The sequence below is a fragment of the Arachis ipaensis genome, chromosome B1 (genome assembly GCF_059453495.1).
Source record: "Arachis ipaensis isolate K30076 ecotype BB chromosome B1, ASM5945349v1, whole genome shotgun sequence".
NCBI lineage: Eukaryota > Viridiplantae > Streptophyta > Magnoliopsida > Fabales > Fabaceae > Arachis > Arachis ipaensis.
This window is the reverse complement of record NC_142436.1, coordinates 2543893-2556938: the sequence shown is the minus strand read 5'-3', so window position 1 is coordinate 2556938 and position 13046 is coordinate 2543893. Positions and strand designations below refer to the sequence as shown.

At 39.1% G+C, this 13046-nt stretch overlaps 1 protein-coding gene across 1 annotated transcript; it reads left to right on the top strand.

Annotated features, from left to right (window-relative positions):
* Window positions 1-1445: 1445 nt before the first annotated feature.
* LOC110263602 (uncharacterized) lies at window positions 1446-3260 on the top strand. The gene is made up of 4 exons (XM_088502346.1): window positions 1446-1716; window positions 1802-2114; window positions 2372-2621; window positions 2862-3260. The coding sequence occupies exons 1-4, from the start codon at window positions 1446-1448 to the stop codon at window positions 3258-3260; spliced, it is 1233 nt and encodes a 410-aa protein (XP_088358472.1).
* Window positions 3261-13046: the final 9786 nt, after the last annotated feature.

Sequence of the window (13046 nt, the reverse complement as noted above, 5' to 3'; positions counted from 1 at the left end):
TCCTTCTCCCTTGGCTCTGTTAAATGACCTGAAACCCCAAACCCTTACCCAAATTTTACAAGGCAACCTTTCATCTTCCTCAAGTCCGTTAATATTGACTGTAGTCTGTAATAGTGGTTTGACGAAGCTAACGGTGACTGGGTGGTGGCGGTGGTGTGTCGTGCATATCGCCATTGTTGGAGGTAAGTCTTCTAATTTCTTTTCTGAATTAATTCAGAGGCGAAGATTCATGTATGATGAACATGCATGTCATGTGTAGGGTAGATTAAAGATATTATTTTGCTAGTGTTGGTTAAGTCAGAGTTGTAAAGTGATTTAGTTTGTGACGTTTCATACTAACATTACCGATGTGGGTGTTAAAAAATTAAATTATGTTTTAATGTTCTTGTAATGTCTTCATTGCTTGTTTAAGTTGTGATAGATTTTTATTTTGTTAGTTTAGATGAGTGAAGACGTGATACCTGTATTTCACCATGGTGAAAGCTTTGTGAGAGACAACAAGGGAGTACTTGTGTACATCAATGGAGAAGTCAAGAAGTTTTTCCCAATGGACATTGATCTGATATGTTTCTTTGACCTGAAGAAACTTTTTTTGGACTTAGGTTACCATGACTAAAAGGCAATGTTTTGGTATGATCCGACTGCTACTGACTTGGAGTCTGGTCTTCACCCAGTTCATAGAGACAAAGAGATCAGAGATCTTCAAAAGAATAAAATGCTAAATGAGGACACTAATGAATTTTACATCTACTTTGACCATCCAATCATGGAAGATACAGAGTTCATTGATGATGATGGTGTTAGTGTTGAGGAGGTGGATGTGCAAGAGGCTAGTGCTGAGGATGATGGTGTTGACAATGATGCAGATGTTGAGAGTTCAGATAGTGATGATGGGTATGAGTCAACAGAAGATGCATTATACATGCCCCCACCTTCAGGATATGGTTTTTCGGATTCAAGTTCAGAGGAAGAGTCAGTTGGAGCTAGTAAGAAAGGAAAGAATAATGGGAAGAAAAAATCCAAAGTTAGTAAGCCTGTTAATGGGCCAGTTGGCAAGGGCAACGGCAAGCCAAAAAGGGCAGCCATTGGAAGAGAAGAGGTAGCTGGAGCATCTTCAGAGAAAGAGTCATGGTGGGCCTGGCAGGCCCAGTAAGAGTGATTATAGGCCTGCTGAAAAAGACAAAGTAGTTAATGGGCCTTCTAGTAGCAACAAAAACAATGCTACACCTGCTAGTGCCAATGAGACTGCATCAAAGTCTAAAAAACCTGCTACACTTGATGAAGAACTTGGTGTGGAGTTGTTACTTGAGTCAGATATTGAATTTGAGTATGAGTCTGAACAATTTTTGATCCCGGAAGACTCAAGTGATGATGGAAGAAATGGGTTTTATTGGCCTCAATTTAATCCGAGTGCAGAATTTGGGGAGGTCCAATTTTAGCTGAACATGGAGTTTGAGTCACTTGAACAATTTAAGCAGGCTCTGAAGGACTTTACCATATCAGAGGGTAGGAGGATAATTTACATGAAGAATGATAAGAGAAGGGTTAGAGCTGCTTGTATACATGGAGGCTTCATGCCTGGAAAAGAAGTGCAAAAAGCCAAGGCAAAGGCAAGAAAAGCAGCTAAGGAAAAGGCAAAGTTAGAGGCTGCTAAAGAAGCTAATGAAAGCGACAAAGCTAAAGGGGTGGTGGCAACGAATGAGGCTCTTCCTGAAGGTGAGAAAAACAATGAGGGAGCTACAACCAATGAGGTAGAAGCACAAGCTAATGCAGCAGACAATGAAAAAATGTGGAAATGAAGGTGAGAAAAATGGTGAAACAGAGAAGCATGACTGTCCCTGGCTTATATACTGTGCAAAGAACTCACGGTCAGGTGGATACCAAATAAAGACCTACAACCCCACTCACAACTATGGAAGAGAGTTTGGCAGCAATATGGCAGATCAACATTGGGTAGCAAAGAAGCTAGAAAAGAGATTGTTGAGTCAGCCACGGTTAACACATGCAGAGGCATGGGATCACATGAAGGTTGATTACAATGTGATACTCAGTGATAAAATGCTGTACAGAGGACTTCGGATGGCCAGGGAAAAGTATGTTGGTAACGAGAAGGCGTAATATGGCAAGCTGCGTGACTATCTGAATGAGATACATAGGTATGAGGTTATTTCAAAGTGTAACATTTCCTGAGATTTCAATAATTTGATAACATGGACATATGAAGAATAATATTTTTTACATTTTATGTTAATTCTTGTTTGAGAAAAATAACTTGCTGTGATATCATAATACATTAGAATATTGTTAGTGATCTTAGTGAATTCTGGTTTAATATTGCTGTGATATCATACTAAGATATATGTTTACACAGGAGCAATGAAGGTTCATCTGCACTATTGGCAGTGGATCCTATACCTCAATCTCCTCCATTATTTGATAAATTGTATATTTGCTTAGACGCCTGTAAAAGGGGGTTCAAGGCTGGATGTCGCCCCTTGATAGGTTTAAATGGATGCTTCCTGAAGGGTTTTTATGGGGGACAATTATTGTCAGCTGTAGGACAAGACGCGAACAATCATTTTTATGTGATTGTGTATGCAGTAGTTGACAGTGAGACAAAGGCAAGTTGGAAATGGTTTCTGGAGTTGTTACAAGATGATCTTGGGCAATGCACTGCCGATGGTTGAAACTTCATCAGCGATCAACAGAAGGTATCCCTGAATATGTCTTAGTGTTTGTTATGTTAACTAACTAAATGCATTGTATTCTTGATGATTTAATGGCTGTTAACTATGTTTTTTATTATCATAACAAGCATTTTAATGCTTATTATTTTCTGGTCTATTTGAACTGTAATGCAGGGTCTTTTGCCAGCACTAAAGGAGGTTATGCCTAACGCCCATCACAGAAACTGCGTTAGGCACATTTGGAAGAATTTCACAAACAAATACAAGGATACACAGCTTAAGAATGTGGTCTGGGCTTGTGCCAAAAGTTCAACCGTTGCAAAGTTTAATGATAACATGCAAAGGCTGAAGAGAATGAATGAGGACGCATGGGCTTACCTTGCAAAATTGGATCCAGGATGCTTGACTAAGTCAAAATTCAGCCACTACCCTAAGCTGGACAATATCACCAATAACATGACAGAGGTGTGGAATGCCAAGATAGTACACTATAGAGGAAAACCTATCCTCACAATGCTAGAGGAGCTCAGATGTTACATTATGCGAGGATGGCACAACACAAAAAGGCCCTAAGCATGTACACTGGTGTAGTTGCTCCTGTACAACAAAAAAGGATGAAAGCCATTATGAAGGACACCAAGCACTGGACTGCTCAATGGACTGGCGACGATGCTAGACAGGTATTTGAGGTGCAAATGCACATGAAGAAGCTGGGGGTGCGCTTAGGTAATAGCACATGTACATGTAACATGTGGCAACTTACAGGTATAACACTCCAACTTATGCATTTAGTTATTATTCTTACAAACTATATATCTAATTGTTGTTTATAATCACTTATAGGAATTTCATGTGTGCATGCCATGGCTGCTATTGCTAAGAGGGGAGACAGAGCAGACACATTTGTGCACAAGTGACTGAAGATGGATGCCTTCAGAGCAACATATGGTCATTTCATTAGCCCCGTCAATAGTGAAGAGTATTGAGAGAAGTCTGGAGAAATAAGCTCAATCCCTCCCAAGATTAAGAGGCCAATAGGGCATCCAGTAAAGAGAAGGAGACCAGATCCAGTAGAAGATAGACCAGAGGGTACTAAGGCAAAAAAGACCTTCCGAGTCACATGCAAAAAATGTGGAGATACTGGCCATAATGCTAAGACCTGCAAGGGAGCTCCTAAGGCTGGAACTAATCCTAAAGGAAAGGTCAAGGGAAAATCCAGGGAAAAGTCAACTACAACACAAGAAGAGGTTCAGGTTTCTCAATCGGCACCCGTAACTCAGGTATACATGAATGACACTTACCTTCTTCTGCTAAATGTGTTACATTATGCATCTTGATATGTGTCATAACATGCTAGGATTTAGGTTTTTGACATGAATTAGTTGTTGTGTTATAGAGACCAACTTGACATATAAATTTAGTAATTAGGGACCTATTTGACTTATAGTAGCATTTCTAAAGGACCTATTTGACTTATAAAATACATCGTGAAAGGGTTTAATAATAGTCCCTAATAAATTTGCTTACGTATGAGGTTACCCAGCCTGAGGCACCAACAAATGCTACTATACCAGACGTTGGAATGAATGTGAATGCTGCAACTGTAAGTATGCTTGATAATATGTTTCACTATTAATTCCTAAACATTACTTACTAATATCTTATTTTAGAATACTCATAATTGTTTACAATTCAATCAGGGAAGACAAACTCAGCCTCAGCAGCCTTTTAGACGTCCAAAGCAGACAATAATTAGGCCCAAGAGACAGAAAAGTGTGAGTGTTGAGACAATGGCAACTGCAAGTAGTGGCACAACCTCCAGAATGTTCAAATTCATTCCAATGCCCGGACTGAACCTCTCTAAGAAGAAATGATGCTTTGAAAGAAATTTATTGTGAAATGAACAAGATATTGTTTACTCTTGTTATTTTGAAGAAAATAGACCTCCACTTTTAATACCTTTTGTGCACCACTTTACATCAGTATGTGTAGAAAGAAATAGACCTTCTTTATTTTGCTAACATTTTGATACAACTTATGTACATCCTCTATGTTGATGCTATTTTATGTTAACATTCTAATGCATGTTACTTGAATATTCTGGTTTGGATTATATACTATTTTTGGTTTAATCTACTTTGCCAAATTAATTTGCATACTCTGATTTCGATATAGACTAGCTTCAAGTTAGCATCATTATCAACTTCTAATATTCATTTAACTAAAATGAGTCATTCAAATACAATATTTTTCCAACAAAGATACAATGCCAATTGCTTAAATAACCACCACATAGATACAAAACAGAATCACAACTACAAGTGCACCTATTATTACACTACTAAACAACCTTAGAACACTGTCCTTCTTGAGTTTCGAACTATCTTCATTCCTCTTTATTAACATCTCCTCCAATTGTTTCACTCTCTCCTCCAAGCAATAATCCAAACCTGCACCAAATTCTTCACCCACGCATGTATCCACAGAGGCCAATCTACGGCTTTCAACTACATCATCCATCAAATTCCCAAAAATCTCATCAAACCATACAAAAAATCACAATATTCTTGCTTTTCCCGCAATCAGAATAACAGAACATAAATCATCACATTATTCTTAGTCCCCAATTATCAAAACTACAGCACCACAAAAATCTACCACTCTAAAGTACCTTGAAGTGAGGACAGCCAAAGAACAGCCTATTTGGATTTTCTGCTCTGCGAGACCTGGTTATTACGGCATATGTCCTGCACTTGCACTTAAGATGTTCTCCTCTTCTAAGTCGCCCCCTTCGGACGCCAGTCGAACCACTGTCAACACTGAAGACATCATCCATAGTTCTCCGACTTGAAACTGACGTGCTGCCTCCACTCGCCATCATCTTCTTTGAAGGAAAAAACTCTCTCCCACATACTAACATACATGGGTTGGAGGCACAAAGGGTAAAAAGTGAAGCCCTAATTTCATGTTCATCCCCTTTAAAACAACGATGTGTTGTCCCTATTCACAACGCTGCCGTTTTAACACATTCATTTCATAAAACTTGGGACTAATCTGTCCCACTCAAAACGACATGTTTTGAAAAGGCCTTAAACGACGTCGTTTTGGCCACGTGTGCAGGGACCAACGTGTCCTGGAAGCCTTTAACCTGACACGTCATACTCATCACCTCCACGTAGGAGAGAAAGTGTTCAGTTAACTGGCTAAACCTGGAGCAGGGACGTATATGGAACATATTTAACAATTTCGGAGACTGGAGACTTAGTTAATTTTTTTGGGAGACAAATCTATCGTACGGGCAAATCCTTAGGGACCTATTTGGGATATTACTCTTTATAAAAATGCATAAAAATGTAGTGATTTATTTCTTACCTTCATAAAGCATTATCCTTACTTAATTTTATTATGTATTCATTTTTAAAACTAAATATTTTCTAATACCATTTAAAAAATATTGACTAAAAGAAAACCTCAGTCCTCATCATAAGAGAAAATAAAAATAAAAATAAAAATAAAAATTCGGACAATTATAAAATTCATAAAGAAAGTAAAAAGCACTGTGGAAATGGATAGAATTTCTCTATAGTCTTCTACGGATGGATTTTTGCATATATGGATGGTGATTGTTGCGATTCGACTTCACGAATGAAAATTGAAAATTTGAAAAAAAATATGATAATGATAAAATAAAAGAAGAAGATATTAATTAAAAAAATTTAATAAAAAGACAACACTTAATTAATTTGTTATTTATTTTGTGTATACTTATTATAATAAAAATTAAAATTTTTTTAATAACAAGTTACCTAAATTTTTTAAAATAATAAACTTAAAAATATCTATATAAAGCATTGTGATGGGATTAAACTTAAAAAAAACAAATTTCAAAATCAAATAGCGAGATATATGAGAGATTAATTATTGATATAAAAAATTAATTATTAAATCAGTTATTATATATTTATATTCTCTTATTATTCTATTATATCAAAATTTCCTTTCATGTTTATTGGACATCCATTCTAGCTAATCAGTAACTACACATCTTTTTTATTTATTTTCTTTAATTTAATTTCATTATCAGTCAATCCCTTCAGTGCAAATAATTAAAGCTTTTTTTCTTTATAAATAGTAGTTTCCAATAATCTAATTATCTAAATATATATACACTACTAATGTTTGGACAATGACATGCTTGCTAGCTCATTCCATAATTGCCTTTTGTTTTATACTCTTTTTATTTTTTAATGCAACAACAAATTAAAGAGACATAAAGAGTTGCGATTATAGCTGAATGAGCTGAAATCAGCCCTACAATTTAATTTAAGAAATTGAATGAGAGTTGATAAACACTTACAAATATTCCCATGAATATTTTAAAAAAATATTATTTATATATTAAAATCAGTTATTAATATATTTGTGTATAAATTAAATATATATATAATTTAATTTATTTTTAATGTATATTTATATTCTAACATATATTTTATACTAATAACTGATTTTACGTAGTATATTCTATATTTCTAAGTACTATGTAATAATTTCTATATATTAGTTACGTGGTCAACAAGGAAGAAAAATCAACTTCACGTATTAACCACGAGCTTTTAACTTAGAAAATCTAGATTCTAAAATCTAGGTTCAATAGAATCTAGTGTTACTAGGCCTATCTTATAACGACGACACACTCACCAGTTTTACTTATGGACCAAACTTTTTGTCTGTTTTTTATGTGAATTATTGAGTAGTCAATAATCAAACATATAATTTTCTTAGCTTTAAATTTGACTGGTGATGAGCCTAACAAAAACTGTGCACTCAATTAATCAATAATAATAACAATAATAATAATAATAATAGAATTTAATTTTAATGTATTATATATCAGTATAAAATAATTTTATATGTGTATTTAATAATATAATAACACATCAATAATTATTTTTTATATTAATCATATAAATTATTATCCAAAAAATAGATATAATTAAATAATTATATAAAATATTTTATATGGTTAGTATATCTGTTAGAGAATCAATTAGAATCATTAGAATCAATTTAGATCAATTAGCATCGTCTATATTTATATAGCATATCTGTACATTAATTGTAGGATTCTATGTCTTTATTACTTTGATTTATTTAGCACCTATAAATACCCCTTGTATATTGTACCTGAGACACAACTGAATAATACACTTTTCACATCATTCTCTCAGTCTCTTGTTTCTAACATGGTATCAAGAGCTTAGGTTTTTCCCATGAAAATTAGTTCATAGTCCTTTTTTTTCCTCTTCCGGCAGTGTTCTTTGGTCTCTCTTTTGCTCCCTTTTCAGACGCTTTGGTTCGTCACCGCCCTTACCACCGCCTTTGTCTCGTCGTTGCGAGTTCAACGAGTCCAGCCTCGTCACCGGAAACCACCGCACGCGCCGCCACCCTCCGTCTGAAGTTCGCCGTTCGTCTGTCTCCGGGCAGTACTTTGTGCTCCGTTTTCAACCCTTTCCTGACGTTTAGGTTCCTCACCGCCGCCACCGTCGCCTTCAACTCGTTGCAACGTTTTCAACGCCACCGGAATCATCGCCAGACTCGGCCAGACGCGCCGCCACGCGCCACTTGAAGTAGGCTGTCCGGTTGCAGGTGTTCTTCTTCCAGAAGCTTTCGTCGCCGTTGGATCAGCGCTCCAGATCAACGGCTCAGCAACGCCCACGTGTCAGCCAGACGAGAGACGGACCGCATCCGATCCACGCGCCCGACCCGACCCGGTTCTCTAACCCGCGCGCCACGTCGCGCCCAGTAAGCCGCTGACGTGTCTTGCCTCTCCAATCACCCCGTGCCACGTGTCATTACTTGTTGACGTGGCTGCTGACGTGGAATCTGATGTGGCTGCTGACGTGGCAGACAGTGGGACCCTTCCTAAGGTTTTTTGGTGAGCTCTTTCCGATTCCGCGCTCTGTTTTCTCGTTTTCTGCCCCGAATTTGCAGTTTTCTTCTTCCTTTGCTATTTCTTCTATTACTATGGAAAAATCGGATGTCTTTCAGCCTATTCCTGTTATTCTTAATGGCTCCAACTATGCACATTGGGTTGAAGCCATGCGAGGATTTCTTAAAGGGAGAAAATTATGGCGATATGTGACTGGTGATATTGCTTGTCCTGTTAAGCCAACTGTATCCAAAGATGGTGCCTCCAAATCCAAGGAGGATGCTGAGAAGGAGAAGGACTATGCAGAGAAATTGGAAGATTGGGATAGTAAAAATCATCAGATTATCACTTGGTTCCGCAACACTTCTACTCCTGGCATTCACTTACAATTTGGGCGTTTTAAAACTGCTAAAGAGGTATGGGATCATTTGGCGAAACGTTACACTATCTCTGATCTCTCTCATCAGTACCAACTGCTTAAGGAACTTCATAGCCTTAAGCAAGAATGTGGCCAAGCAGTTTTTGATTTTCTTGCTCAGATGGAGATTATTTGGGATCAGTTGACCTCCTGTGAGCCTGTTCTTAAAGATCCCACTGATGCTAAGGCATATGAGGATTATTGGAACCGGACACGTCTCATCCAATTTCTGATGGCACTTACTGATGACTATGAGCCGGTCAGGGCTTCTCTTCTTCATCAGAATCCCTTGCCTAGTCTTGAAGATGCTCTTCCTCGTCTTAAGTCTGAAGAAACGCGCTTGGGATTGCTTCGTTCTAAAAGTGAAACTGTCTTTGCTGCCACCGACAGAAAGGGAAAAATCTGTCGCAATTGTAATCGGCCTGGGCATTCCTTCTCCGACTGTCCTTCTATTGAATGTCGTAAGTGCAAACAAAAAGGCCACATTGGCTCCAATTGCCCGAAACTGTTCTGCCATTATTGTAAGCTCTCGGGTCACTTGATTGCTACCTGTCCTACTCGACCACCACGCTCAGATCAGAACAAGTATCAACCTCGTCCCAACCACTCTTCGCATGTGCCTGCCTCTGCTGCTGCTGCTACTGAGTCCACCTCTTCCACATCTCTCAACACACCTTCTGTCTCTCCATCAGATATTGAAACCCTTCTTCGGCAACTTCTCTCTTTCTCTGGTAATACCCCCGCTACTCTTTCCACCCCTCCAGGTAATTCTAAATGGTATTTTGATTCTGGTTGTTTCAATCATATGTCTCCTTTGCGTCATCTTTTTTCGTCGTTGTCTCCCACTACAAATGCACCTTCTGTTAACACTGCTAATGGTTCCCTCTTGCATGCAACACATCACGGGGTTATTTCACAGTCCAATATTCATCTTTCTGATACTTATTTTATTCCAAAATTGAATTTTAATCTTATCTCTGTCGGTCAGCTTGTTGAACTTGGTTTTGATGTCATTTTTTCAAATTCTGGATGTCGTGTGCAGGATCGTCGGACGGGAAAGATCATCGGGACTGGATGTAAGGTTGGACGCTTATTTGAGCTCGAGAACCTTCATGTTCCCTCTACCCATATCTGTGCTGCTTCCTCTCCATCTACTCTTCACTTGTGGCACCGACGTCTTGCCCATAGCTCCTTAGGCAAATTACGTCCTCTTATATCTACGGGTGTTTTAGGTCAAGTTCAAAATGAGTCTTTAGTTTGCATTTCTTGTCACACTGCAAAACAACCTGCCTTATCCTTTAATAATAATTCCTCTATTGCATGCTCTCCTTTTGATCTTATTCATTCTGATGTTTGGGGACCCGCTCCCACCGCTTCTATGGGAGGGGCTCGATATTTTGTCCTCTTTATTGATGATTATTCCCGTTTTACTTGGGTTTATTTGATGACTAATCGTTGTGAGTTGCCTCAGATTTATATTAACTTTGCCACTATGGTTCGAACTCAGTTTTCAAAGGTCATTAAAATTTTCAGACGTGATAATGCTATGGAATATCGTGACTCCAAACTTTTAAATTTTCTCGCTGAACAGGGTACTTTGTCCGAGTTTTCTTGTCCTGGTACCTCTCAACAAAATGGCAGAGCTGAGCGTAAACACCGTCATATTCTTGACTCTGTCCGTGCGATGCTTATTTCCTCTTCCTGTCCTGAGCGTGCTTGGGGTGAAGCTGTCCTCACTGCTGTTCATGCTATCAATAGACTCCCTTCTTCTGTTCTTGGTAACACTACTCCCTTTGAGCGTCTTTATCGTACTTCTCCCGATTACAGTTCTCTCCGTGTTTTTGGTTGTGTCTGTTTTGTCCTTCTTCAGCCTCATGAACATAATAAGCTTGAACCTCGGGCTCGCATGTGTTGTTTTCTTGGGTATGCTTCTGAACATAAGGGTTATCGTTGTTGGGATCCTATCTCTCGCCGTATTCGTATATCTCGTCATGTTGTCTTCTGGGAACATCACATGTTCTCTAGTTTCTCCTCCTTTGAGTCCATTCCTTCTACTCCATCACCGTTTTTTACTAAGCCAAATGTTGATCTCTTTCCTAGTGATGATACTACAGGGTCTACCCCAAGTCCACCACTCGAGGCTCCTGATCCTCCACCTTCTCCATCTCCCGATGATTCCAGTCCGGACGGCGATCCCACTCCTAGCGTCATGCCTCCTCCTCCCACTCGTTCTTCTAGAGTAAGGAATCCCCCTCCTCATCTTCTTGATTATCATTGCTTTTCTACTATTCTTCATCAACATGAACCTAAGTCATTCAGAGAAGCCTCCACAAATCCAAATTGGCAACAAGCAATGCAGGAAGAAATACAGGCACTTGAAAAAGCACACAGTTGGGATTTGGTTGATCCTCCTTCTGATCAGGAAGTTGTGGGCAGTAGATGGGTATACAAGATCAAGACTCGCTCTGATGGCTCTATTGACCGTTATAAGGCACGATTGGTTGCTCAAGGTTGTACGCAAGAGTATGGTATTGATTATGAAGAGACTTTTGCTCCTGTGGCTCGCCTTACGTCTGTTAGAGCTCTCCTTGCCATTGCTGCGGTTAAAAGATGGTCTCTCAGTCAGATGGATGTGAAGAATGCATTTCTTAATGGGGATTTGAAACAGAGAGTCTATATGAAACCACCTCCAGGATATCCTTGTCCTTCCAGTAAGGTTTGTCTCCTTCGCAAGGCACTTTATGGACTTAAGCAAGCTCCTCGTGAATGGTTTGACAAGTTCAGCACTACCATATGCAGTCTTGGCTTTATTTCTAGTCCTCATGAGAATGCGCTTTTCATTCGTAAAAGCGACCGTGGAGTTGTTCTTCTACTTTTGTATGTTGATGACATGATTATTACTGGAGATGATGTTGATGGTATCTCTGATCTCAAGACCTCACTTCAGCGTACCTTTGAGATGAAGGATCTTGGTTCTCTCAGCTATTTTCTTGGTCTCGAGGTCATCTCCACAGATGATGGCATTTATCTCTCTCAGGCTAAGTATGCTTCAGATCTCCTTGCCCGCGCTGGGATTACAGATAGTCGCACCGAGTCTACTCCTCTTGAGCCTAATGTTCGATTTACCCCTATGGATGGCACTGTTTTGGATAATCCAACACTTTATCGTCAGTTAGTTGGCGGTCTCGTCTACTTGACTGTCACCCGACCAGACATTGCCTATCCAGTTCATGTCCTCAGCCAGTTCTTGTCTGCTCCCTGTACTACTCACTATGCGGCAGTTCTTCGCATTCTTCGGTATGTCAAAGGCACTCTTTTTCATGGCCTTTATTTTTCTACCCATTCCTCTTTGACCCTTCAGGCATACTCTGATGCTGATTGGGCTGGTGATCCCACTGATCGTCGTTCTACTACTGGTTATTGTTTGTTTCTTGGCGACGCTCTCATCTCTTGGCGTGCTAAGAAGCAAACGTTCACTGCTCGCTCAAGCACAGAAGCTGAGTACCGTGCCCTTGCTGACACCACTGCTGAGGTTATCTCGGTTCGTTGGCTTCTCGAAGATCTGGGTGCTCCTCAGTCGTCCCCTACTGATGTCTTTTGTGATAACCGCAGTGCTATTCAGATTGCCCATAATGATGTGTTTCATGAACGCACCAAACACATTGAGATTGATTGTCATTTTGTTCGGCAACGAATTCTTATTGATGCTGTTCGTCTCATTGCTGTTGGAACACTGGATCAGACTGCTGATATCTTCACGAAAGCTCATCACCCGACTCGCTTTCGGATTTTGTTATCCAAACTCAAGTTGGTATCCTTAGCTCCCACTTGAGTTTGAGGGGGGATGTTAGAGAATCAATTAGAATCATTAGAATCAATTTAGATCAATTAGCATCGTCTATATTTATATAGCATATCTGTACATTAATTGTAGGATTCTATGTCTTTATTACTTTGATTTATTTAGCACCTATAAATACCCCTTGTATATTGTACCTGAGACACAACTGAA

Bases quoted from the DNA above. Each gene is read 5' to 3' on its own strand.
- LOC110263602 (XM_088502346.1), top strand. From the start codon at position 1,446: ATGGAGTTTGAGTCACTTGAACAATTTAAGCAGGCTCTGAAGGACTTT. The intron at 1,717-1,801 runs GTGAGAAAAACA...GTGGAAATGAAG, and splicing joins GAATGAGGCTCTTCCTGAAG to GTGAGAAAAATGGTGAAACA. The intron at 2,115-2,371 runs GTAATATGGCAA...ATGTTTACACAG, and splicing joins TATGTTGGTAACGAGAAGGC to GAGCAATGAAGGTTCATCTG.